The sequence below is a fragment of the Aspergillus tanneri genome (assembly GCF_003426965.1).
Source record: "Aspergillus tanneri strain NIH1004 chromosome Unknown AapTan_4_pilon_pilon_pilon, whole genome shotgun sequence".
In the NCBI taxonomy this organism is placed as follows: Eukaryota; Fungi; Ascomycota; class Eurotiomycetes; order Eurotiales; family Aspergillaceae; genus Aspergillus; species Aspergillus tanneri.
Genome location: NW_022984631.1, coordinates 3,924,626 through 3,952,306, shown reverse-complemented (window position 1 = coordinate 3,952,306; position 27,681 = coordinate 3,924,626). Strand labels below are relative to the sequence as shown.

Below are 27,681 nucleotides of genomic sequence, written 5' to 3'. Positions count from 1 at the left end.
TACGATTTTGTCGTAAAAGGCAGTTCCTAAAAGCCTCTGAGGTGTTTTCGTGCATTTCTCAGTGAACGCAGTGATTTCATAGAAATTGCTACATTGCGCAAGGACCAGAAACCCCTGCAAATTCCCACCCTCGTTGATTTGTCATGCGTCCAAGAATATTGCTGATATAAACTTTCTAGCCTTTCAAACCTCCTCAAATGGGTGTACAAGTTTCTCAGATTTTGTAATGTGGCCAAAGTATATGGATGATTCTGACCCAGAACATTGATGCGACCCGACAAAGCCTGCCGATACATGCTCTCGGCCTCGGCCCACCTGTTCAGGTCGCAGAATAGATTCCCAATATTGTTGATAGTTGACAGAGTGGATGCATGGTTATCGCCCAAGATTCGTTTGCGCCCTATTAAGGCCTTCTGGTACATCCTCTCTGCCTCCTCAAATCGTTTCTGACGTGAGTACAAATTCCCGATATTGTTGAGTGTAGCCAGCGTGAGGATATGGTGATTACCTAGGATGTATTCGCGGCCTCGAAGTGCTCGCTCATACAGCTCTTCTGCCCTATCGTTCAGACCTTGGTGTAGGCACAGGTTGCCTAGGTTATTGACCGCCGCCAGAGTACACGTATGATCCGGACCGAGGGTCTTCTCGCGGCCAATGATGACATGCTCATACATCGCCTCGGCAGCCTTGTTATTCCCTTGATGGGAATAAATATTTCCAATATTGTTGATCACGACCAGTGTGGAAATGTGGTCAGGGCCCAACTGTTTCCTTCGACCAGTCAAGGCACGCTGATACATTGCCTGTGCCAGATCAAGCTTTCCTTGCCAACATAGAAGATTTCCCATGCTATTGACTGTCGCCAAGGTGGTAAGGTGATTAGGACCTAGGATGCTCTCGCGTTGGATGAGCGCCCGCTGATACATATGGTAGGCTTCTTCTAATCGACCCATACGAAGATACAGATCCGCAAGATCATGCACTACGGTAATGGAGGAGTGGGTAGTACCCAGAAGCTCCTCGTATTCCGTGAGAGCTTCTCTGTATAAATTATTTGCCTGATTAAGTCGGCCATGATTTGAGAGAAGATTGCCCACCCTATGCAGTGCTTTAGGAAGCTCTGTGCTATCATTGATTTTCCATCGATGTTCCCTTCGTTGGAGGATTGCAACTGCATGAGGAAACAGTCTTCGCTGTAAACGTGACTGAACGAAGTTACCCGGTGACATAACTAAAGAAGAGATTGACACCAGTACCATATTTTGATACAAGATTTCTCGATCTCTGTCAACTTGGCGAAGAGTGTGACGACACCAGTCCTGGACGACAGGATGCATGGAATAAACCCCTTGTCCGTTATTTGTTTCTATCAGAGAGAATTCAACCAGGATTTCTATGACTTGTGCAAATTGTAGTTCATTTTCAACAACTTGATGGAGCCATCTCGGTGCATCAGAGTAGTAAGCGGCGTTTTTGATGAGCTCGAACCATATATATTTATTGTCAAAGAAAGCAAGAAAAATAAGCAGCTCTGCAGCCAATGGACTCCTCTTAAAGATCTCATCATAGGAGATAGACCATGCAAGAAGGATGCCTTCGTGTGCATAATGACGCAAGGATCTGAAGCTCCGATGAAGATCCCACCAGGATCTCTCATAAAGATCTAGATATTTAGAAAAGCCCAAGCCAGTACGTTTGATGAAGGCACCCGCTATGACTATTGCTAATGGCAACCCGTCTAGTCGCTGAACTAGACGGGATAAATCTGTTGGAGTCAGTAGCTGGATCGTTCCTCTTTTCTGAGGGAAAGGTGCCTTGCCTGGGTTGAGAGGCCCCCCGGCCCTGATATCTGGTAATAATCCGCAACTCTGGGAAAATAAGTGAATCGTATCTTCAAACCCCATCTTACCTACAGGAAGCGATACTCCAAGTTCACCAAGGGATAATAAGCGGGTAGTAATGATTATCGAGCCATGATCTGCTGACGGGAAGAACTCTCTGATGCCGTTTCCTGTTTCCCCGTCAATTTCCCAGTGCCGATCGACATTATCAAAAATGAGAAGCCATTCTGAATTCTCAGGAATCGATAACCACTGCTTCACTCTTTGCACTCGCTTCTCCAGGTCACCCTCAGAGGAGATACCACACGAAGCGCTTTCTCCTGGAATTTGAGTTGATATGGATGCTAAAGACTTGGTTAATGTCACTTTATCCTTTGCATTGAGGATGAAAATTGCTGTGAAGGAATGCTGGTTGATACGCGCAAATCGTATTGCTAATTGGCTCTTTCCGATGCCTCCTAATCCGTGTAGCACTGTCACCTTGCGAAGTGGGGATTTACTTGGACTCAATTCAATTGCCAGCCGATGTAAGATATCTGTACGTCCCACATAGTTATCAATTGCAGGAAATTTACTGAGATCAAATGAAACGCGAAATCTCTGATCTGCGTACATACGTGTTACTAGAGACTCTTATACATTTAAAATTGGAACATAAAGGTTTGAAAGCATACCCCATGTTGAGAGCACGTTCTGTGCCTTTTTTGTTTGAGCAACCTGACTTACTGGAACAACTTCGAGAAGTTCCTTTGCGTAAGCGGCCGCTGCTGCTGCCGCATACCCTTGCCATGTATTGTTTTTATGCGAATCTGCATAATCTGATATTCCTCTGATTAATATGCACGGGTAATGGTTCATCAGCCCAGCAGCTTCCATCTCAACACAGTAGGCACCAAAATCTTGTCTCAATCGGTCCCTCATGAGGCCATCTTTGATGACCTGGTTTCCCGAAGCTATCAACCCATAATGTATTGCTGGTCCGTTGATCATCCTCGCTGCTCGTGTAATTACTCCATGATGTCCCACTGCGTACAGTTCATCGAACAAGTGAACCGGAAGATACTCCTGTTGCATCTGTGGATACTTCGCTATCATGTCGCGAATATAAGGCGACACTTTACTTCCGTTTAGTCGATGCTTCGCCTGTAGCCTGGCGAGCGCGGTTAGAAGCACTTGCGGCGGACGATTCAACGTTCCCATCCGTTGGAATTGGCCACCATGTAGTGCTTTCCCAAAGTCATATTGTACAACGCCACCATGCGTTCCGCAGGGTTGGCTAACAACAATATCGCCCAGTCGAATGTCGGCGTCTGAGCTTGGTATTCCCCCTCCAATCCCCACCATGAGCCCAAACCGAACGGAGCAGAAGCTCGATAATAACTGAATGGCGACAGCCGTAGCAGACGTAGTCCCATGCTGACCGCTGGGCAAGCAGGCAAGCACCACATTGTGGTTCCCAACCCTTCCCAGAGTATAAGCATTTGTGTCATTCGGCTGAACTGGTAAGTCTTCATGAATTTCATCGAGCATGGCAGTTGCAGCCGCCATCTCTAACGGCAGTGCGCATATCCATCCTACTGTGTAGTCATCGTGTGATAGCCTCATGATTCCACAAATCCAACGTGACAAGAATAGCAGACCAAGAAATAAGTTCCCAACTTTGCCATGTGTCAGAAATATCTGTTAACTGCCTTATCAGATATCAAAACTAGAAGTTCATGAATGCCTGCTGCTGCTGTTATAGGTGTGTGATGGAGGAAATAAATAATTTTCGCCTATTTCCCTTTGCCCAACCAGTAGGGTCAGTCTCCAGTGAGGCGGGGAACGATCTTATCTCGGGTAGATACGCATATACTAGTATGCATTAGCCTCTGGAAAGTTGCCACTAAGGTTATCGCTGTAGCGTATTAGAATAGAATGGTTAATACCAAGCTTGATTCTTGGCAAATTTAACAACGAAGCAATGCGGCGGAGACGCATGCAATGAACTAATTTCAAAGGCTCCATTCATCCACAAGTGAGGCCGAGTCTTCGGGCGAAACGCCCAAGTAGGATAACAATGTGGCTCATCGCATTCTCAGGAGGTAGTATCCTCTTTCCCAACCCGGGCGGAGAAAGTACATCGCAGGCATACGAACATGTGCATCTGCTTGAAATTCTCCATAAACGCTGGGCCTGGGCTCTTCTCGCCCAGTCGGTAGGGGATGAGGCTAAGGTGAGGTTGCCGAAGCCAGAGAATACGATGACCAGACTGAGGAAGACTGCCATGGTAGAGGGAGTTAGTTATTTCGTCTTTCTTCTCACTCAGTGCGGTCAACGATATGTACTCTTCGAGGACTCCATGTAGAACTTATCCAAATAGTCATTGAATAAACCGATTAGAAAGTAGTTGAGAAAGTTTAACGGGAATCCAAACACAATAACATAGTCTACATTGAAAAGAAATCCCTGGCGGTCCATTAATGCCGGGAGGGACTATAACACGAGAGATGTGTAGCCCAGAATGGTGAACTTGGAGGAGAACTGGAGATCGGACCAGAGAAGCGTCATGAAGTACCGGGTACAAGGACCTACCAAAGCCATGTCCGCAGCGGATTAAAGACTAGTTCATTGCAGCCGTACGCATATCTGCTTTCCCCACGTAACATACATTATTTCTGCACTGGATTATCCACGGGGTCGATTCTCCCATCGCGCAAGTTCATCGTAAATGGGTGAGAGATACACGCTTGAATTCCCGATAATGATTGGCCAGCCGAATAATATTGCTGGCGATCTATAACAGCAGAGCCAGGTCAAAATTCTCCAACACATGGCTCTCGGATCGGTGGGTCACATAGCCATCGGGGATCGTCACGGCCAGCGGATTGCACCGCTACGCTTGTTAGTTCAGGGCTTGAGAGAGAGAAGGAGGGTGTTGAGATCGTTATAAAGACCCTAGCTATCCAGAGCAAAAAGGTATTGTGACCCACAAACGGGCGCGGTCTCCCCATTGCACACCGAGAATTGAATTACCGAATACATAGATAAGATTGGTGAAGAACGCAGTGCTGTTCTCGAAGTAATCCCAGGATACCCGCATGACACCCGTTGCGTGCTGCACAATCGCCACTTCAACTAAGTCCTCTGTACTAGTGCCCTTGTTTTTATGCTAGTCACCAGCGGGTTACTACTGGGGTGTCAATGCTTTGGTGTAATATATCCGCATAGATTGTACTCCACAGGAAAATAGTTGATTCCTTTTAACACATTGGATTCACTGACGCATGGCACAGATACGGGTAACATTTAGATATATTCAAATATTTCGTCTCATACATAACATACCCTAGTAGGAAATACAAACGTATACAAGATACTATTGCCATCGATGCATCCATTCATCAACGATCCCTGCATAGAAAGGCCCAGATACACTGGTCAACTCTCGCCAAATCCTCTCTCGAATGAGAGAAGAGCTTAGTCCTAGGCTCTGTAACAGAATTTCATTGTACTATCTTTACTCGATCCAAATAGTTTCCCACAGCTATGGGATATTCTTATGGATTGAATCCACGTCGAGTCCAACTCCAGTGACCTGTCTTCAAACTACATCTTCCTAAACAGCCTCACAAATACTCGTGTGAGAGGTTGCGTTGAGGCGCAGCGGAGATTGGATTCGTGCCTGGGACTCCATGACTCTAACTTACCGGTGAGGAATGCAGCTAACTACAAGGCTTATACTTCGGCAACAACGGCGATTGCCTCGGTTAGGATAGCACCCAGAATGTCAGACGATCGATCTCTTTCCACGACTAACTTTGGCGACACCATGCGTCGAAAGAGTGAGTATGGTATAGCATTACGGTCTTAGTGGGATGACAGACTTAATTCCGCAGTGCAGGAAGCAAATATGCTCTTGGTGTTGCATGTCGCTTGTGCATTGAAGGCATGCCAGTCATTTTCGTGAATATGCGGTTGTTTTGGTTCTCGAGCGCTACTACAGTTGGTTTGGAATTGGATAGAGCACAACTTGGTCCAATGGATTCTGAAAACCCGTCTGGTTAAAACTATATTAAGACCAAAAGTGTGTACCCCGTCGCCTGTACGATTAATTCGACTAATGGAACTTATGTTCCGTCAGGCAATGCATGGTGGGCGCTGAGGACTCCGAGACATTATTGGTCTGTGCCCGATAGACATGGATGTTTAGAAGAGTGAATGGTCTTCCAAAGACCGGGCTGATTGGCAATTTCTCCGGACGACATACAGTCGATAACCCTCGGCTTTATTCGACGAATAACTGTAGTGGATTAGCTTACCACTTAGACTGTTGATGGACGAAGTTTCCCCTTCTTCGGATCCGACTGGTAATCGGCAGACTGTTGGAGCTACCGCTTTCCACATCTAACTTATCACAAACCATTCTAGCATATTCCGTGGATTCTGCGTATCTATGAACATTCTACCTTGACACTCCATCCCCATGGAGATTGCGAGCCAACCAGCTTGGTTCGTGTAGGAGGCGAGCATACACACGGAGTCACTATCATAGAGTCTCCTAGTGCTTGCTCCCTTGTCACTCGCAACTATTATCCATTAGGGTGCTTAGTTATCGGAAGAGCCATGTTCGCGGATGATCTAGCGTACCTTCACTAGTTCAGATCGGTGTCCAGTTGGACAGTAGGAGTGGTTTTATGGAGGGAGGCAAGTCGAAAGAAGACTTTGCTCAACACTGGATGGCCACGGTTCGAAGATCTACGTTGCTGTTCGCGGGTTCGTGAGCTTTCAGCGCTTCGGAAACATTCATATATGTAGGAAATCAGGATACCTAAGGCAGCTTTGGGTATCCTAGTCCCGCAGCGATCTGATATATCACACTCAGGGGCTAAGCAACACGTAGACATAAAGAAGCCTTTGCTCACTCTAGACAATAGAACACACACCTTGCGATACTAGATCACACGATGGTTTCAATATAAAATGTAGTCACCGCTATCCTACGGCCTCACAACATACCTTCTTCCCCTAGAGACTTCAACAGTATATACCGCTTTCCAAGACAAGGGAATAGGGAGATGTCCGAGGTTCTACTGTCAGTAATTTCCCCGGTCTTTGGCATGGGCAGTAGGAATTTTGCTCAGATGCCCGTCGACTTTAGGTATAGCGGGTATGTTGGGCAGGCACAGAGGCCAATGCCTTGACGATGATTAGCTTGTCTTACACAATCGTTATCGACTGGACAGGTTCAATTGTGGAGCCTAGATCAAGCTGCCATTATTTTGTTGCTAGTCCACAAGCACTTGATGCATAAAAAACATTAATGTTAAGGTCAATAAACCCAGCTCAAGACACTGACCGACCTTCCAGTTAAACCGCATATGTTAGCCGAGGTCTTATTTCTCAGCCAAAGCGTGAAGTTAGCGATTGATTTTCCACCCAGCGATATATTGATTATCTCCATCTCCAGGATGAGGAGGTACGACTAAAGCTAATGGGAGAACTCATAGAGACTGTAGGTGCTTTGACTGAGCAAATTGGTGCAGTGTTGGTCTACAGCCCAAGTCCCTCCCAGGCGGGAGCGAGTGGCTACGATGAGCAGCGCTGAGTCTGGATCTTGATCTGCATCTATTGACTTCGACAATGAATAAGCGGAGCAAGATCTGTTTTGTAGATTCCGACGGTATCCGTCTTTGAGGTACACGCCACGTAACTGGAGGTAGGTTTTGGAGGTGTTTAATCCACAGAGACCTAGACAGTGTAAGCCAATAAACAATAAAGATCAATAGCTGTATCTCTGCTCCGGCCACAACAACTCTAGACATAGTGCTGCAATGTCTCGGTGCATAATAATGGTAGGGTTACAAGTAGCAAGTCCGAAAGTCTGAATGGCATCCCCCAGGGGGTTAGTACCGCCCCCTGCTGTCCCCTTAATATTGCCCTTGCGCTTACTCTATTAATAAACTATTCCATAATCCAAGCTGTGCATTTGGTTTCTCACGGGTTAGATAAAGAACTCGCTCTGCGCGGTTTCTTTGTCTGATACGAGGTGGCGGTGTACTAGGGCTAGATAGGATCCATACCCCCTATCTTGATTTGCTGCAAGATCCGCCGCCTCCGGTAAAAGCATCCAAAATAGGTGACGAATGATGTGCACTCAATACGATTCTTTCTTTATGTATCGAGTGTCTGGTGACTTGCTTCTTTGCCTCGAGATGCATGTGGGCCATGATTCCAAATCTCCAAGGAAAGGACAAAGAATTGAGCAATGAGATGCTTAGTATATATTTCAGTCTACCATCTCCATTCCATCCAACATTGGTTTCATCTATAAAAGAAATCATCCAATATTCGAAGCATAAAAATGAGATTATATGCCTCAGCATTCACTAGAGTATCACTGTCGTTGCGCCGAACCCCGCCACGCTGTCTTCCATTGCAGCCGTTCCGCCAAAGTTCCCACGCCGCCCTAGCGAATACCAAAGAAACTACGGATACCAAAGAACCTACAAGGCCGCCATTCACCGTTAATAGCTTACGTGCGCTCTACGAGAAAAAGGAGCCAGTGACGATGCTCACAGCTCACGATGCTCCCAGTGCCTTGGCCGCTGATCTTGCTGGCATTGATTTAATCTTGGTAGGAGACAGTCTGGCCATGGTAGCCCTAGGCTTGGAGGGCACAAGTGAAGTAGCACTTGATACAATGCTGCTTTATTGTCGCAGTGTCTCGCGTGTTGTGAAATCATCCTTCATTGTAAGGCTACCTTTAGTGATGCACCATCACTAGATCTAAATTCATGGTTCATACGCTGATATTGACTCCGTGGTAGGTCGGTGACCTACCCTTTGGCTCTTATGGAGTCACCCAAGAGCAAGGGGTAGAATCAGCCATTCGAATGATAAAAGAGGGACGGGCGCACGGTATCAAACTTGAGGGAGGAGCAGAGCTGGCTCCAACCATGGCTTCCATCAGTCGAACAGGGATCCCAGTTTTTGCCCATATTGGACTCACCCCTCAACGTGAGCACGCTCTGGGAGGGTTTAAACCCCAGGGCAAATCGGCTGCTAACGCAGTCAAGATTTTCCATGATGCACTAGCAGCCCAGAAGGCCGGAGCCGTAGCCGTCGTTCTGGAAGCTGTTCCGGCTGAAATTGCTCGGGAAATTACGCAGAGGCTCCGCATACCTACCATTGGCATTGGGGCGGGAAGCGGGTGCTCTGGACAAGTACTTGTTCAAAATGACATGGCAGGGAACTTTCCGCCAGGTAGACACATTCCTAAGTTTGTTAAGCAATATGGCAACGTTTGGAAAGAAACGGAGTCAGCCATCAAAAGTTTCCGTGAAGAAGTTAAGAATCAGCAATTTCCAGAGTACAGACACACGTATGCCATGAAGTCAGAGGAGCTGGAAAAGTTCAAGCGAATCATGGATGGGATAGAAGGAGAGCCGATGCAAATGGAAAGATAGAGACTTTACCCTGTTAGCTAAAATTGCCACGCTTGCCGTAGTAATTGCAAGTTTTTGCCCAGTATGTAGGCCGCTGCTGATAAAAATAAATGAAGTACAATTAAACTTCAGAGGTGACAAGCCTTCCTCCGTCTACTGTTTGTCCTTTCCAGGGCATAGGAATAATGCCAAGCATATTTGGTAATATATTGGTTAAATTTAGTGACAGCACTGCTGCTCATAGATAGTATTTTTCACGATCCAACCTAGGGAGCGTTCCTGAGGCTAAACCGCTGCGCAAGGAACAAAAGACTAATATTCTAGGAGGCCAGTCCTAGAGTCACTCTTTCTTATATAGTAGGTTGCCAGCGCCGTCACAGTATGATAGAGATATTACATAGTCCATACTAAAAGATAAACTTCTTATCCATAGTAAAATATGTCTATAAAGAAAACAAGAAAGTAGATGGAGTTACAGTGTGGCAAGTCTAAGGAATAAACAGTTAGAAGACGTAAATAAAACTTCATATTGTCTAGCACCTTTATAAGAATAATAAATATCATTAATAAAACCATAAGAGCAATATACTAACTAACTAGTTTTATTAATTTAGTTACATTACAGGAATCGGGATCGTCCTTTCTTTCCTTTTTCTGCTAAATTAAATACTGTCGACCAAAAAAAATACGCGTATTCGCAAGTATCGATCCTCCATAGAATTAGGTCTCTAATTCAACTAAACTACCAAAACATCTCGCTTTATAAGGCGAGGTAAACAAACGAAGAATGTATACCAACTAATATAGGAAATATAAGCGATCCGATGCAATATTTGACCGCGAAAGGTGCCGAATAATCAATATTACCATAGCTAACTAGTTAATTGCCAACAAATACGTAAATACACATGACCACTTGCAGCGGAACAAAGCTCCCCGCTTTGCTTCATCGTGCTCTGCCGCTGGACACTACCTGTGAATTTGTCATATTACCTGGGAGAATAAGATGAAAATATCAACATGTGGCGTCACATATTATCCAGTCTTGCTTGCTCCGATGTGTTTCTGTTAATGACTTTATTAGCATTGACCGAAGCACTGATTGTCGCCTCGAAAGTACCCATGCTCAATGCCCTGGTCTGTCGCAATTGGCATCACACCACTGTACAATCCTGCGGACAGTCTGATATCCAGAAGGAAACAGCCTATTTAGCTGGGGGTGACGAACAGAGCCTATCTTTCATGGGCATGGTAGTTGCCCTTCCAAGCGCGTGGGTAGCGAACCAAATGAATAAACATAAGTTTCTCACGGTCTGTACCGTAAGCCACACAGTCAAAATAATTGCCTTCTATCTTGGGTGCTGTTATTTTGTGGGAGATTCGCGCTTGATTTGGCTCACGAACATATTTGATCTCGCCGGTGCTAACCGTGGATTCATGTACACACGGCTATGGGCATTACTGGCAGAGGGGACTCCAGAAAGGCTAAGGTACGAGATTCCAATCTATGTTTGTTGTTATGTTCAGAGTTGTTTAACATAAACAGGTCGTCCACCTTCCTAGCGGTTAGCTCTATCCTGCTTACTGTGCAATGTGTGGCAACAACAATCAGTGGTTTTCTCCTCCAACAATCTCTATGGACAGTAGGACTGTTGGCAATCGTTGTCTCTCTATCTCAATTCGCTGTTCTCATTGTCCTATTTACCCGTGGAGCTTCGGTTAAAAATATAATATCGAGGCAACCAAGCACAACCACTTTAGGCCATTCCGAATCGACTGAGCTCCAGGATGAGGATGAGAATTCTACCCTCCTCAATCAAGCGGAAATTATGTGCATGGAGAGATCAGAATCTACGGATAACACTCAGTCTCATTTTTGCTGCGTATGGTGGCGATCCCACAGTCTGCAGCGCAGTAGGCATTCTCCGGTCGGATTCTTCAGTCTATTTTATCAGGAATTTCTTCGGCGCCCTGAGTTCCTCGCAGGTTTTACACTAGAGGCCCTAGTAGTACTAGGGACAGGAAATAAGATAATATTACAGACATGGGCAAGTCTACAATTTAATTGGGAGCTGGCAAATACAACTTTTATAACATCCTTCACGCTACTCACAAGTCTGGTGGCTCTGGCAGCGGCGCCTTTCATAAATGCTCGGCTACTCCCTTGGTATCAGCAACCCCGGCAAATGGATTTATTTCTCGTTCGAGTAAACTTGGCACTATATGGATGTGGCGCCTTGCTCATGGGATTTAGCAGCTCTCCTATTCTTTTCTTTCCAGGGCTTCTTCTTTACACCCTAGGCGTGGGGGTCCTAGATTGCGCACAATCTTTGCTCACTAGCCTCACAACGCCTGCCCATTTTACAGAGCTGAATGCCGCGAGATCGATTATCCACAGTCTAGCTGGTGTAATCGGCGGCCAATTATGGCCGTCTTTACTAAGTCTACAGATGGCACAACCCGAATTTTGGCCAGGCTGGCCCTTTTTGGTTAGCCATTTACTCTTCCTTGCGGCGTTTACCGTAACCTCTGTCTTCTATCGTTCGTTTCATAGAGTTAGCTCTTCTTAAGGAATATTTATGGCATGGAAAGACCTATTAAATCGTCGCTAAGTAGGCAGTGCCCTCTTCCGCTCCGTCATGAGTTCGATAAAAAGGAGTGTTCTTGCATTTGGCTGCGGATTGATTAGAGGTTGATAAATCTATCCTAGAATATTTCAATGCATTTAACTAAAGAACATTTTAAAATGCAGCCTTTGGTATATCTTACAGTTTTCACACTTTTGGGGCCTTCCCGGAGAGCCAGCGCTCTTTCACTATTCCCATCCAAGGGCATCTCTTGTTATTCATAAAACGGCGCCTTTTATGATCACTTTTTTGTGAATATGGCTGGCTCTTCATCTTCGTCCCAGAGCCACCGAATGCTTGTTGCCTTCGAATTAGTCTTATTCAAGTGGAACTCCAGTATGGTCATCCTGTAATCGCACCAAAGCGGATATATGGTTACCAAATGATCATCGTGCGACAGGGGGAAAAAGCTGTATGTATCCTTTCTGTAAAACTGCAAATCACAAACTGAAGCAGCTTGTCGGTTGAACACCACAGCTAGAGAGAATCCAGGTGATGTGTCGCTAGGTTTTGGAACGATGCTTAAAACAAAAGTGTCGTCGAAGCCATAATAGTCGCCTAGGTATAGGGTTCTGCTCCGTTCTTCATCGGTTTCCCTTCTGTTTCGTCGCCATGGACCCGCAAATTCAGTCTCATACCACTCACGTGGAATCTGGGCTTCCATCCTGACCAGTGGAAGTATATCTACATGGGGCTGAAGGTCGAAAAGAGCCTGGATTAGTATTTGTGCGGTGAAATCACTAGCATCTCCGCTATTGAGAGAATTTGATAGTGCCACCACAGCACTTTGAGTCTCAGGGAATGTATAAACAGCCGCTGTCGAGCCGTTCATGATCCCATTGTGGCAAATAGTGACCATAGGTTTTGATCGGGTCCCAAGGATATATTTCAGATGTTCGTTCCTTTTGCGCGTGTCTGTATTACAGCTCAGTGAACCTATCATTGAAGATGGCATCTCGACTCTTAGCCACCCCATGCAGTATGCTGTTTCGTTCTGGAATGTGTCATCCACAGGCCTAGTCCAGTAGGCTTGCCGAATTTTCTTCATCTGTCTCAATGGGTTTTCCGATCCTATGCTACCGCCATTTTGATCTGTCTCTTGTGTTTCAGCTTCCAGAACGGCCTTGGACCAGGTGAGCATGTCATTCAAACTGCTGCGCATCCCCATGGCAGCCAACAGTGGAGAGTGGTCATCACACGGCCAAGATTCCGAAGAAAGCTTGGCATATTTCCCGTCACTTGTGTATACATAGGGGTGTGCAACATTGTCCTTCTTCCAGTCCCTGCTTGAAATAACTGTTGAATGCATTTGGAGGGGAGTCAAGATATGTTCCCGCACATAACTTGCATAACTCTGTCCACTGACTACCTCAACTACCTTCGCAACCAGTCCGTAGGGGTAGTTATTGTACATCCACCAGGAATTGAACCGTTGTCCTTCATGGTTAGATGTCGGTAATGAATTCAGTAAACGGATGTAATCCTTCTCATTATTAAGAATGGTTGATCTCGGCCCAAGACAGAGCAGAGTTGGCTGTGCAAGTCCTGTAGAATGCCGCAGAGCGTCAATCAGGTCCGCCTTTAGACCTATATTGGGGTCCCCGCTGGGGTTAAACTCAGGGATGTATTTCTGTATTGGATGAAGCCATGAGAGTTTCCCCTCGTCGACGAGTTTTCCGACCGCCGCTGACAAGAATGATTTTGAGATTGACCCAATAATGTACATGGTATCTGGGTTGGCGTCAAGTTGATTCTCTACATCGCGGTAGCCGATGCTCTGTCGATGGATCACTTGGCCATGGTGTAGCACGCCCCATGAAATGGAGGCAACTTCGCATATCTGCTTCACTTCTTCAACCAGGGGAGTTGTCCCAACAAGTCTAGAGAGAAGAGTGTCGTCGTTCATGATGGTCTGACGATCCACGCCTTGCTCTCCCGTTTTGTCCCTCTCTTGGCGCTCTCTATGCCTTCGAAGTGTTAGGGATGCCGCCAGAATCTGTGGCGGTTTTAAGCAGCACGAAGTCATGCATTGGTGGATTATGTCATTGTTATATGTAGATGACGACTATTGGCATATTCTTACACCATGACGGCAAAAAGAGGGGTAACTACTAACGTGGGACAGATCGCGGCCATAGGAGCAACGCGGATTGTGTAATCTCGTAGGTTTAAAGAGAACTCGAGCAGTACAGATGATGAGCGGTCAGACTATGAGTTGACAACTCAGTGTATGCAGGGTACTATCTCCGGTGAGAGGGGAAACGCCACATCAGAGATCTGCACTTAACGGTGTGAGGGGTCGGACCTATAAAACGAAGTTAAATAATGGTCACTTCAGATCGCGGACAATATCTGCGGATAGATCCGCATGGTCACCAGTGAATTGTTCTATAAGCCAGTCATAATCCAAGTATGTGCCAGGTGCCTATCATCAAGGTTCAGTGATCATGTATAAACGAGGTCAATGCGTAGAATAATCAGCATATTCAACCAATAAAGTTAGCACATATATGAAGGTAGACACGTCACCTCCAGAACCCCTCACATTGTAAGGTGGCGTTGCAATTGACATACGATTTGATGTGCAATGACGGCTGGAAGATAAATACCCATCCTACGCTCCATGTACGAACGAGATGAATGCAGCAGTCTTTATGCTTTAAAGAGTAAGTATTAAGAGCTCGTGACTTCTAGAAAATTACTGATGAATATACTAATTAAACTTGATAGAAAGTTATTCAATCTGCTAAGTCAACTCTAAACTATTTGTCTCACCCGCGCTTAGACATATAATCAAGTGAGGAAACATTCAGATTTCCATTCTTGACGGTTCTTAATATAATCCACAGGATGCCGGGTTCTATCGGTGCATCTGGAGGCAATGGTGCAAGTGGAGGCAATGGTGCAAGTGGAGGCAATGGTGCAAGTGGAGGCAATGGTGCTGGTGGTATCAAGGGAGGTGGCGGCCAACCCAAGAACAAGTGAACGGACAGCTTGATTATTTGGTCGTTATCGGGCCATTTTTGCGTCGACTTTAGCTATGATGGTAGTCAATAAAACTGTACCGAAGGTTTCCGTGTACTTTTTAGGGAGGAGGCTTCGGTTCAACATACCTCTACAACGTAGATAAGTACTTTCTCTATGGTTTCTATCCATACTCTCTCTACCTCTAGAGTTAATGTAGTTGTTCTTTAGAGACATGAACGAGGTAGATTGTCGAGGGGTGGCTAAACTGGAGTTGTGATAGCGAAATGGATATCTACTGGTAAGTATTGATAGATGTATCGTTTTCCCTTCCTACATTTGAATTGCGAAATATAGTTCGACAGAGTATATTGGTTGGTCACCCAAAATAGGAAGGGATATAACATTCGTTTATCTTATAGGTGTTGACAAGAAATGGACTGGTTGAGTTTTCGTATCAGGGTTAGTATGGCTGCGCAAGCATAACTCCGATTACCAATTTCTAGAATGCTTACTGGGCATTTTGATGCCTCCATAAGTGGTTGAAGATCCACAGAAACTCGTATTCCAATCTGCCAGAAAGGGTTAGCCCAGTAAATACGAGAAGCTTTACACTTAGATGTACTCTAGACTTCAACCACATACCTTGCACGGTGAAAATTGTGTAACTACCTGCAAAATGCCTGGGTTTCAGAGTCTCCCACCAGAGATTCTCCTCTGGATTTACCACAGTCTAGATTCTATCGCTGATGCGTATTTTCTTGCCCAATCATGCAAACATGCCTACCATGTCTTCGGTCGGTCACAGGACCAACTAAAGATATTTGAATCAATTATAGTATGCTATCATATGCCAATGTCTGAAATCATCCTAGGTACCAGCTGACAGTCACTTAGAGCAATGCAATTCGTGGTGCAACTCCGAGTCAATCCTGGCTGGAGATTCAATTCGGTGCCGGGTCCCTCTGGCAACCGAAAGAATCAGACCTTCCAGCAGCCCTCACAGAAAAACTGTCACGAGAATTCCTTCTAAATGTCGGCTTTCCTTCTATTAAACTCTGCCGCGCAGGTTTTGAGTCTGTCCATCTATCAAAATATGCAGATGAGGGCAAGAAATTACATGAGTTCGATAGCGATGACCTTTATGGGCGACGGGTCCCTGAAAACCCACAACCTCCACCAACCAATTTTAGTTTCCATTTTGGGGACATGGATAACTATATGGTCATGCTGGATAATGAAAGCGGACTTGTATCACTTTATGACCCGGACGGTTGGGACCATGCAAAGGGTTATCTTGGTCGAGTCGCATTTTCGCTGGATAATTTGGCAGTGCTGTTGGGAATGGTAGCGGCCGTAACTAAAGATTTACGTGAACCGCCATCAGATGATGTGACCTGGGAGGAAATGGAGCGGCGTGTCGAGATACTTAAGCGCCCTCTTGACATACTGCGGAAGAAATTGGAGGAGTATGATGACTGCATACATGACGACTCGGTCTTTTGGAATGAGCTGTTCTCGCATTTGCTAGACGATATGGACATTCGGAATTAAACCATCTTTGTTAAAATATATAGGTGTGTCAACCAGAAATACAAATCGCCGGGGAACAAAGACGTTAAGTTTGTAGTTCGTTATGGTGCTATCCATCCTTTCCGGAGAAAAAGATCCTTTGGCCTACTGCTCAATCCAGCTGGTGTCGTATAACTAGCGATTCTAGAGGCCAATCAGTCGCTCACTATTTTCAAATTTGCTGAATACTAATTTTTCCTGCTTTTTATCTACTCAAACCCTAGTATGTACATATTACATAGCCGCCGCAATAGTCAACCTTAGGAATTAGGATGAATGTCAGCATTATGTTGGGCTGCGGAGTGTTCGTATATTATATTAAATTTGGCCAATCAGCACAAATGTCCTTTCCACGGTTGAACCCTTCCAGGGACCAGTAGAGTTTCCATTTCGGGTACAATATCTCCAACCAACCGAGCAAAACGCTACGGACGCCAAGGCCATTGTTGATCCTGTTCTAGTATATGAGCAGTTCCGCCCTGGAGTCGCACGACCACAGTGAGCAGGGTGAGTGGACGAGCAGTTGGGGTGGTGGGCGGTGCGATGACGCAGCTCATATCAACTGTAGAACCCATGACTTTGCTAAAACTTTTATTGTACGCAGACTTAGTCGTAGCCATCTTCACAGCCAGAAAGCCGGCGAAAGACAGGAAATCCGGCCCTCAGACCTTACGGTAACTTATATTGTTAAGCTGACTCTGCACTCGTTTATTATCCTTTCATAGAGTAGCTTTAGGGCACTTGCTCACGGAGACTATTATTCAATTGATCTCTGCCCTCAACTTGTGTAGATAGAGTAACTGGTGAGATATATTATAGATAGCAACCAAGAAGCAATAAGCCACCTACAACTCTCATAACTAACACATATAAACTGAGTTTTGTCTCCCTGGTTGAGAAATGGTTTCTGCGTCTTGACCATAGAAGAATCGGCCGACAATGGTCCCTGTACCACGTCCGCTTCTTTTTGCTCATCCGGCATTCGGAAATCTGTTATGAGATCTGCAACCAAGACGCCGCCAAAATGCTCCACTGTTCCTTATTCCGGTTCCAGAATGAAATTTTTCGGAAGTCGGTGTTCTTGAATACGTAATTTAGCGCGGCGCCGAGATCCTTGGTGGCATAGATTCCGGGCCCCAATTTATTATCAAAACTAGTACTGGAAGTTACAGGTAAAAAGAAAGTCATCGATAAGCACACAGCTAGACGTGTGAACCCCGTGAAGAGAAACGCGCTGCTCCCCAGGTCAAGCGTATCCCGTACTGATTTCTCAAATGGGCTTCTAATTTTTCTGTATTTTTATGGCGTTTCTTTAAGCATAGGACAGTCTCCGGTAATGTTTGCGGGCGACAAAGTTGGAGTGCCACAACTACGCGCATAGATCTTGGGTCCTTGATGTACGCCTTGTTTGCGGACGATGAGAGCTGCGCAAAACAGTCAGTGAGCCCTAAAGATTTCATGGGTACTATGAGGTAAAGTTCAATCCTACGCACCGTACTTTCCATACCACTTCTGATACTCCCACAAGAACTGCCCTCCAGGACACTTAAAGCACTCGTACTAAGTTTCAACACATTGTGTCCACGCCGCTAGCTTGGAACCGGGGATGCGTTGTAGGGGTAGAAGAATGTTCGTTGTACAGCAAAGCCAACAGTGTAGCGGACGTGGAGTCCACGGACAGCAAGTCTAACCTTGGTATAAATGATATCAAAGTTCTGAAAGTTTTGGGCCATCATGGGTATACTGTTTAGTGTGGAGTGTATTAATGGCTTCTTGGTCGCCCAAAGCCGGTTCTTCACTATGTTAAAGACTCGCTTCCATACGTTTCAAGCTGCTGGAAAGTATAAGTTCTCCGCATTATCCCTCCTCCGCCACGTTCAACCGCTATTCTACATATGACACTCGGCCCTACGAGCTGCAAGTAGCGCATGCATTAAGATGGTAATGAGGCACAAAGACAGTGTCTTATAAGGAGCGCTGTAAGGCTTATCTGGTCTAAACACGGACTAAAATGCGACTGAGCAATCATAAGACACGGCCAGGCGGCCACGCGCCTGCTTTCCGCCAATGAGTAGGTTAACGGTAATTGCACCTGCCGGCTTAACGTGCAAATCATATGGAGTACGGAGCAAGCAGTGACTATTCAATTGCGCGCCCGGAACGTGCCGTCCAAGAGCATTTGCAGGATTATATCCCTGTCACATGTTTTATCCAGAACTGGGACACTATGCTGGCAAGGGCTGCCAATTGGCCGTGTTAAGCGGTTTGTGTTGGTCCTGGGCGGTTATGCCCACACCTGACTATGTCGTGGAAATAACTCAATGCTCTTTGTGCTTATAAACCCATTTCGATTCAAATTCGAGAGCAACCTGTTTCCAGGCTTCCGCCTTGCGGTCCCCTGCTAGGCCTAGTATGGTTACTTAGGAACCAGTCGCCGCGCCATTTATTATCCTTCCAGATTCCATCCCACCATACCCAGTAAAAACAGAGTATATTCGACTATCTGACAGGCCTCTCTAAAGCTTCCACACGATCTTAAAATCTCTACACAATGTCGGGAAAAACATACCTGATTACCGGCGCAAACCGAAGTGCGTAGGAAGGACCCCCAGAATGAATAACCCCTAGCACCTGCTCTGGACCTCTGCAGCAGCTGCCGTCTGACAATGAAGGGGATTTATAAGAGGAATCGGGCGCGGTATGTTTGATTACTATGTCTCCCAGCCCAACAACACGCTCATTGCTGCTGTGCGCAATGTGGAGGATGCTCAGAGCCTTCTAGACGTGCCCAGGCGCGCCAACACGCAGGTCCTCATCGCCAAGATCGATTTGGCCCCAGCACGGAACCTTTTTAGGCCGTGAAGGACATCCAGGCCTGGGTGTCGACCACATTGATGCCGTAATCTCCAGTGCAGGCATTGCTAAGCTGAACACAATCGAGGATCTGCCGCTGGAGGAGTTGGAGGAGATGCTGAGAGTCAACGCCTTTTCTGTTATGCTCCTATAAAAGGCAACCCATCCCCTGCTGCGGAAGGCCGCCCGCGCAGCTCGATTTGCCTTTGTCAGTGCCGCGGGTGGCAGCTTGAACGATATGCCCAAGTACCCCTGCCCGAATGCCGCCTATGCAGGCTCCAAGGCTCTGGCCAACGTGCTAGTCGTTAAGATGGGCATGGAGAATGACTGGCTCATCACTTTGTGTATCCATCCCGGGTGGGTCCCCTTGAAGCCCTATTAACCTATGTGCTCAGCTTAGTTGCCTCTCGTTATGCTATATCTTTGGTTACTAATCTGTACTATAGTAAACAGACTGGTCCAGACCAATATGGGAAATGCCGGTGCTCGTCCCTTTGGGCTAGAGAAGGCAACCCTCACCCTGGAAGACAGCAGCAAGAACACTGCTCACATCGTAAGTTACTTCTTATTAAGACTCCTGTTCTTAGTTTTATCATAGGATGCTATATCCTGCTGTATTACATAAGTGACTGGCTCGGTGGCCGTGTAAGATCGATAATGATACCAAAAGGACCATTCAGAGAAGTTCTTTAACGAAGCAATTGACCGTATTCGTCCCTGGTAACGGCCTGTTGAGCGAGTGCTGTAAGCAGATTCTATCTGAAAGAGTCGATAGGGGAAAACATTAGCAACGATCTAAGATCAAGTCCAAGTCGAGTATACTATGGGGCCCCAAAAGTCGTTCCTCCATGATGTTCCATACTTGCGGGAGTACACTGAGTAGGAAAGTAGTCAGTGGCTTGGAAAAGAGTTTCGGTACTTTAGACATATATTAAAACCGCACAATAGCCAAAGTACCTGCGTTTTCATGCACATCTATCTTAATACAAAGTCTAGCCTCCGACTCACCCTACGTTGTATACGCTTATAACAACCTGCAAATGCTATTCCTATTTCTGTTCTGAACAATGCTTCTTAACGGCTCCGGCCGGGTCCAGCATATTCCCAGCGATGTTCCACTGCATGCTGTGAGCCAGCCACAAAGTTATATTGTTGTATAAATAACTTACATTTGCAATTGCTACAGCCGAACCTATAGTTACTGGAGAATATCTCTGAGTAAGATTTTCGAGAGAAAGATACAATGAATACATAAGAAATATTCTTAATCTAAGGCTGCAGGCTAACTGGAATAAATAAACTTCATACATATCTGTACAATATTGTATGCAAGTTACGTAAGAGACATAAGTTGATAAGCAAGACTGAACATGTTGAGAGATAAATACAAAACCACACTATGGAGCATATTAACACCTGACTCTATCCCCACCGGTTTATCCTCTCGTCCGACACGCTAAAGATCCTTCTCCAAATGCCTCAGATACATATTTGGCGAATATGTTGATGTTCCGGACGACGAACCAATTACCCTTTATCTCGTCCTTATCATCTCCTGGGCCACCGGCCAATGAAACAGTCAAGAGATAGAACAAACTCGGACCCGCCTGTGCCCCGCAGGTTGGGGTAGGTTTCCCCAACTGCCGACTATCGTCTCCCGCTCGGATAAATGGACCTGCCCACTATGGTTGTAGAGGGTGGCTAATATATGGCTGTTGTCGTCTTGTGTGTCAGTCTATACAGTTGTTTGTTGGTTCGAGAGCCGGGTTCCTGTATAAGTAATATATATCCTTATGTCCTCCCGTGCATGAGGTTACCCCATACTGGTATTAGTATAACAGAGAGCCGAGCCTAAGAGTCTGTGACAGTACATTGTGGTTGCATATTTTCTCTGAACAACAGACATCAGTTCAACATGACCTCCAGCTGGACAGATCGTGCGGAAGCCAAAAGAAGTCAATTGTCTAATGCCATTCCTAGCGAGTGGAGAGTTCAAAAACTACCGAGCGGCGACTCGGCGTTTGAATACACCAAGACATGCGGGATACTCTCTCCCGAAGAACTGAGTATCATTTCTTCCTCAGCCACGGATCTTGTTTCACAATTATCAACTGGAAAACTGCGAGCCGTTGATGTGACCCTTGCTTTTTGCAAGTCTGCAGCCATTGCACAGCAGCTGGTAAAATGGCCTTCCTTCCCCTTTATTCCAATGTTAAATTGACAATTAACAGACGAACTGCATGCACGAATTCTTCCCTGAGGATGCACTAGCGCAGGCAAAACAGCTTGATCAGTACTATAGTGAGCACAAGAAACCTGTAGGGCCGCTACATGGCCTTCCTATTTCCCTGAAGGACCAGCTTCGTGTCAAGGTAAATATCAGTACCTCGGATCAGCTGTTCATCGTGTTAATACAGGTCAACATCAGGGATACGAAACATCCATGGCATATATATCCTGGCTGGGAAAAAGCGACGAACAGGATTCCATCCTCACCAACCTTCTGCGCAAAGCAGGTGCGGTCTTCTATACCAAGACCAGCGTTCCCCAGACTCTAATGGTTTGTGAGACTATCAACAATATCATCGGTAGGACCACTAACCCACGCAACAAAAACTGGTCTTGCGGTGGAAGCTCCGGAGGAGAGGGTGCCATGGTTGGTATGCGTGGGGGGATTATTGGAGTGGCCACAGATATAGGTGGCTCCATTCGGGTTCCTGCTGCCTTTAATTATCTGTATGGAATCCGCCCCAGTCATGGAAGGTTGCCATACGGACGTATGGCAAATAGTATGGAGGGCCAAGAGACTGTTCCTAGCGTCGTGGGTCCAATTGCCCATTCCGCTGCAGGTACGGCTGATAACCACTCGCGTTGTTGGAATCCGCTACTGACTACATTAATAGATATCCGGCTGTTCATGACGGCGGTGCTTCACGAAGAGCCGTGGAAATACGACTCGAAAGTCATTCCCATGCTGTGGAGGTCCGAAGAGGAAGTAGCAGTGAAGAAAAAGATTGAGGCCGGGGAACTGGCTGTTGGATTCTATAAGTCTGATGACAATGTGAGAGTCGGTACGGCAGTTAGGTTTCTGTACAACTAACTCTTGCGGAGGTACTTCCACATCCTCCGATCCTTCGAGGCGTTGACATGGTTGTTGATGCCTTGAAGCGGAACGGACACAAAGTGGTGCCTTGGGCACCTTACAAGCATGCCTTTGCTGTTGACATGGCCAATATCATATACGCAGCGGACGGTGGCACTGTATGAGATTGAAAGCATCCCAAGACAGCTAGCTAACCAGGTGTTAGGACGTCGCGCGTCATATCAGTGCCTCTGGGGAGCCTTTCATTCCCAACATCAAGGAATTGCTGAACCCCGATATCAAGAAAAGGGACCTAAATGAGGTATGGGATGTACAATTGCAAAAATGGAATTATCAGATGGAGTATCTCGAAAAATGGAGTGAGGTCGAGCAGCAGCTTGGTTCGGAGCTGGATGCCATCGTCGCTCCTGTCAGTGCAACTGCCGCTATTCGCCATAATCAATTCAAGTACTATGGCTACGCAACCGTCTTTAATGTGTTGGACCTGACGAGTGTTGTTGTTCCTGTCACCCTTGCCGACCGGAATCTCGATCCGAAAAAGGAGAATTACCAGCCTTTGAATGAGTTAGATGAAGTGGTGCAGGCTGAGTACGACGCTGACGCTTACCATGGGGCTCCTGTGGCAATCCAGGTCGTTGGCAGGCGATTAAGTGAGGAAAAGACATTGGCCATCGCGGAAGAGATAGGCAGATTGCTGGGTAACATGGTGACTCCTTGACCATGTACTAGATAAGTGGAAGACTTTCAGGTGCTCGGTTGGTGGTGAATTGATATCATATGTAGGAGACTGTATGCTATGCATTATATTTTGATTTTTGCTGCAAGTTTATGAGACCCTTTGTGGAGTTTGTCAATATAGCCAACATTTTACTTAGCATAGTTATATAGTTTTACATGTTACTTTTTTTAATCTTTATTTTTTCGGCATAAATATTTATTCTATAGTACGTACCCGGCTGCTCAAAAATAATAATTTGAAAACGAAGAAAATACGGATATTAGGACAACTGTTTTCTATGAATTGTTTCAATAGTACTACTCCATTGTGTCAGGGGCTGAACCCGTAGAACCTATAGGATAGGTTATGTACAAAAAGGAATCGAAGGGAAGAAAGAAAGCGGAAAAGGAGCGATAGGGTGAAAAGTCACGTGACATAAATCGAGGACCAATGGGACAAAGGGCCTGTAGGGACAGTAGGACAATAGGGACAACAGGGACCATAGGCCCGAGAAGGTAAACGGGCCCTAGCCCTTTACACATTGAGTCCATTCATCTTCATTTTGGCGGATGTGCCCTGAGGCATAAATCAAGCCAGCTAGGCATATTCGATATAAGCGGACCAAACCAGTTACAGCGATTTTTCGGCCTGACAATTCTGGCGTGAAACGGCCCGACACCTAGTTATTCAGGCACCAAGGCACCCATCCGCACTCGGTTATCCGCGGCGCGTCCCCGCATGATGACGCCCGCCCAAGGAACTCTCCATATAAGTGCCGGGGTACGGGGTAATTCTTCCCTTTCCTTCTCGGGGCTCTCCTGCAGCAGCGATTTCTTTGTTGATCCTCTCACATTCTCGCCAAAATGGCTGCTATTCGTGTCCCCAGGTTCTTGCAGCAGCCCCGGCGGCTGTATTCAGCCGTCGCATCCCCTTCGTCACGACTCAACCTACCAATTGACTACAAGACCACTCCTCTCCTTCATCACACCTCGTCGTCTCTCACCCATAACCTTGACCTACCTAGCTCCACGACCTCGAAGTCCCTAAACCTCTACCAGGCTATCAATTCCGCCCTGCGAACAGCCCTCGCGTCATCGAATAAGGTAATGCTTTTCGGGGAGGATGTCGCGTTCGGCGGTGTTTTCCGATGCTCCATGGATCTCCAGACCGAGTTTGGCTCGGAACGAGTCTTCAACACCCCGTTGACGGAGCAAGGGATTGCCGGATTTGCGATTGGAGCTGCCGCGCAGGGAATGAAGCCCGTCGCCGAGATTCAGTTCGCCGATTACGTGTTTCCCGCATTCGATCAGATCGTCAACGAAGCGGCCAAGTTCCGGTATCGTGAGGGTGGCACAGGAGTAAATGCAGGTGGATTGGTAATACGAATGCCTTGTGGTGCGGTCGGTCATGGAGCTCTGTAGGTATACCAGGAACTTTGCTATTTGGGTTGGAGCTCATATCAGGCGTTGTCAGGTATCATACACAGTCACCGGAGGCTCTGTTTGCCCACATCCCGGGTGTCCATGTGGTTATGCCGCGGTCACCATCACAGGCCAAGGGTCTTCTCCTGTCTGCAATTTTCGAGCGAAATGACCCCGTGGTCTTCATGGAGCCGAAGGTCCTGTATCGAGCAGCAGTGGAGCATGTTCCGAACGAATACTACACCATTCCCCTGAACAAGGCAGAGATTGTGAAACCTGGAAATGACCTGACGATTATTTCCTACGGTCAACCGATGTATCTCTGCTCCTCAGCTATTGCTGCTGCTGAGAAAGCCCTGGGTGCTAGCATCGAACTGATCGATCTCCGAACAATCTACCCGTGGGATCGGGAGACCGTGCTTGACAGTGTTAGGAAGACTGGGCGAGCGATCGTGGTACATGAGAGTATGATTAACTATGGAGTGGGCGCTGAAGTGGCCGCCACGATTCAAGACGGAGCGTTTCTGCGGCTGGAAGCTCCTGTGAAGCGGGTTGCGGGATGGAGTACACACACTGGACTTGCGTATGAGAAGTTCATCTTGCCGGATGTTGCTAGTAAGTATTGAATTGTTGTTTTATGGGTCCTAGGCTAACGTTCTACACAGGAATATATGATGCTATCAAACAAACTCTGAATTATTAAAGTGGAGGGGAGTTCATAAGCCTGATCAATCCATGGGCCAATAATATAGACTATTCCAGCAGCCATTCTTAGATAAATGACGACTTTTCGGATGAACTGTGCTCATGATACCTTAGTACTAGTAGGTCTTAACCTCGTCCTTGGGCTGATCTTCTCCTATGGAGTAAACAATTAGAGAAGAAAAAAAGGTGGAAAACAAAATGCCAATATCTCAATTTGCTAGTTGAAATGCTCGAGCTCATTCTACTAAAAGTAGAGCTGACACGATACTGACCTCCCAACTCATCTGTCGTTTCTGGCGTACTGTAGCAAGTCTTTCCCTTAACGAGAGTGCCTTTGCCCCATTCCAAGCTCATACCGAACCTCGCAGGAGACAGCAGGCAGTAAGAAAAATTAATATTTTATTGTATGCCATACTCTGTAGCTTACTGTATGTAGGTAAGTGTCAGGTACAGTTGCAACATTTGGATATCTCACTTGGAGAACGCTTAATCAACTTCGCTCTCAATTCGAAACCTGGAGAACACTCTTGTCTATAGGTCTTCGTGTGTACATGAATTAATTAACACCTATTTTATTTGATTTGATCGAACAGGGTGGCTAATCGATCATGCAGAGCTCTCTTGAGCCATCATATAAGCAGCCACATTGCCTGATGCCTGAGGATATTGAACCTTCGGTACATCGACCTCATTATCAGAATCTTCATTTGATTCAGATCTTCCCCTACCTCCACATCCCAGAGTAGTATAGGCGAAGTTGGCTGTATCAGGCTATCAGCCTAGCATAGATTGGTCATATTAAATTAGTGCTGGCATTCCACCGAAACCCTCCTAGTCCCAAATCCGCATAACAGGGTCATATAGCCGTCATGTGATATCAATTTTTTGTTGGAGACATATTGTCTCAGTGCGGGTCCGGGACGGTCGGCTATTGCGATCTCAAACAGACATAAGCTTAGCCTGGGCAGTTAAGTGCAAATACAGTAAAACCCCTATATAAGCAAAGAATTCGGACCGGCTAAAAGTTTGCTTATACCGGATTTTTGCTTATACCGAACAAGGTAATAAATATATATATTTATATAGCTTTATATAAATCTACTGCACCATACTGAATTAAAGAACGCATATATTAATTATTATAATCATTCTATAAGATATAACCTATATTCTGCATGTTTTTGGCAACCAGGGGCCCCGCAGCTTAATAAGGTGGAGGTGGGTGGTCAGGCAAAGAATGACCGGATATCTGTCTGACGCTGAGCTTGAGCTCTTCTCTCCAGAAGGAGCCTTTCTTGGTGTGTAAGAAGCCGAATAAGGGCCTTATCTCCATCAACCTGCTGTTCCTGATAGAGTCGTAGTTTATATAAGCCCTCTAAAGCGTCTGTAGGTGTAATTATTGGTAGAGGCTGTAGATCTTCCTCCTCATCACTATCTGAAGCTGGAGGCGGTGCAATTTCAGACAGAACTGCGGAGTCAATATCTATAAGACTATCATCAACCTGCTCCTCTGTGGGATTCAAAAACTGATTAATATCCATAATGTCCTGGATACTATTTGAGAGTTTTAGGCGTTGAAGTCCTTGCTTTATATCGTCAATAAGTTGCTCATCATTAAGCTCATTGACATATTCAATTGAAAGGGCCTTTTGAAAACAGTTTCTGACTGTATCTCTAGACAAATCAAATTCCCAGGCAGAAATTGCCCATCGAATTGCTTGTAAGATTGTCATAGTAGATAGCGGGTCAAAACCACGGTCGTACTCAGCCATCATATATAAAACCCACTGTTTTTTCCAATATGCCTTCCATGTGCGTATAATCCCTTGATCAAGAGGCTGATACCGTGACGTTGAGCAGGATGGAAGCCATATAACCAGTGTATTCTTTAGCTGCGGGTTTACTTCTTTATATGCAGCTTCATGTGCAGAAAAATTGTCCATTAAAAGAGCAACTTTTCGGCCTTGCATTCTTCTATCAAACCAGAGCAGCCATTCTTTAAAGATATCACCAGTCATCCATGCCTTCTTATTTGAGCGCCAAGTGCAGTTAAGGTTCTCAATATTAATACCAGCTGCAGTAAAGGCTCTGGGACGTTTAGCTGTCCCAATAAACCAGATAGGAAGGAGTTCTGAAGCGTCTGAATTACAACAGAAATGCGCAGTTATTCGAGCCTTTTCTTTCTTGCGGCCAGGAAGCAAACGTGTAGATAAACTCCGGTCCGGGATCATCCTCCAGTATAGACCTGACTCATCGCAGTTAAAGATATCCTGAGGCGCATATATACTAAGAGCGTGACGGATTATAACCATTTCAGTAGCTGCATCTTCAGATACACTTCCAGCTTCACCATGCTGACTCCTCCACTTAATATTTCTGCGTGATTGAAAGCGTCGAAGCCAGCCGTTGCTAAACTGCGGCATCTCCCTTTCTGGATAGACCTCCGGCCA

At 46.0% G+C, this 27,681-nt stretch overlaps 7 protein-coding genes across 7 annotated transcripts; 5 read left to right on the top strand and 2 right to left on the bottom strand.

Moving 5' to 3' along the window:
• Positions 1-26: 26 nt before the first annotated feature.
• On the bottom strand, positions 27-3,446 carry ATNIH1004_006490 (uncharacterized protein; the record flags this gene model as incomplete). Its single annotated transcript, XM_033571118.1, has 3 exons — positions 27-1,765; positions 1,910-2,446; positions 2,516-3,446. The coding sequence occupies 3 exons, from the start codon at positions 3,444-3,446 to the stop codon at positions 27-29; spliced, it is 3,207 nt and encodes a 1,068-aa protein (XP_033427150.1).
• Positions 3,447-8,184: 4,738 nt separating this feature from the next.
• ATNIH1004_006489 (3-methyl-2-oxobutanoate hydroxymethyltransferase) lies at positions 8,185-9,289 on the top strand (the record flags this gene model as incomplete). The annotated part of the gene is made up of 2 exons (XM_033571117.1): positions 8,185-8,574; positions 8,651-9,289. 2 exons carry the CDS (start codon positions 8,185-8,187, stop codon positions 9,287-9,289), a joined length of 1,029 nt encoding a protein of 342 aa, XP_033427149.1.
• Positions 9,290-12,136: 2,847 nt separating this feature from the next.
• ATNIH1004_006488 (serine hydrolase domain-containing protein) lies at positions 12,137-13,801 on the bottom strand (the record flags this gene model as incomplete). The annotated part of the gene is made up of 1 exon (XM_033571116.1): positions 12,137-13,801. One exon carries the CDS (start codon positions 13,799-13,801, stop codon positions 12,137-12,139), a length of 1,665 nt encoding a protein of 554 aa, XP_033427148.1.
• Positions 13,802-15,294: 1,493 nt separating this feature from the next.
• ATNIH1004_006487 (uncharacterized protein) lies at positions 15,295-16,413 on the top strand (the record flags this gene model as incomplete). The annotated part of the gene is made up of 2 exons (XM_033571115.1): positions 15,295-15,321; positions 15,757-16,413. The coding sequence occupies 2 exons, from the start codon at positions 15,295-15,297 to the stop codon at positions 16,411-16,413; spliced, it is 684 nt and encodes a 227-aa protein (XP_033427147.1).
• Positions 16,414-19,131: 2,718 nt separating this feature from the next.
• ATNIH1004_006486 (uncharacterized protein) lies at positions 19,132-19,913 on the top strand (the record flags this gene model as incomplete). Its single annotated transcript, XM_033571114.1, has 5 exons — positions 19,132-19,289; positions 19,342-19,408; positions 19,466-19,641; positions 19,738-19,837; positions 19,911-19,913. 5 exons carry the CDS (start codon positions 19,132-19,134, stop codon positions 19,911-19,913), a joined length of 504 nt encoding a protein of 167 aa, XP_033427146.1.
• Positions 19,914-21,199: 1,286 nt separating this feature from the next.
• Positions 21,200-23,105, top strand: AMD2_2 (amidase; the record flags this gene model as incomplete). The annotated part of the gene is made up of 6 exons (XM_033571113.1): positions 21,200-21,463; positions 21,516-21,656; positions 21,713-22,133; positions 22,188-22,345; positions 22,396-22,545; positions 22,593-23,105. 6 exons carry the CDS (start codon positions 21,200-21,202, stop codon positions 23,103-23,105), a joined length of 1,647 nt encoding a protein of 548 aa, XP_033427145.1.
• Positions 23,106-23,968: 863 nt separating this feature from the next.
• On the top strand, positions 23,969-25,229 carry ATNIH1004_006484 (uncharacterized protein; the record flags this gene model as incomplete). Its single annotated transcript, XM_033571112.1, has 3 exons — positions 23,969-24,522; positions 24,579-25,141; positions 25,192-25,229. The coding sequence occupies 3 exons, from the start codon at positions 23,969-23,971 to the stop codon at positions 25,227-25,229; spliced, it is 1,155 nt and encodes a 384-aa protein (XP_033427144.1).
• Positions 25,230-27,681: the final 2,452 nt, after the last annotated feature.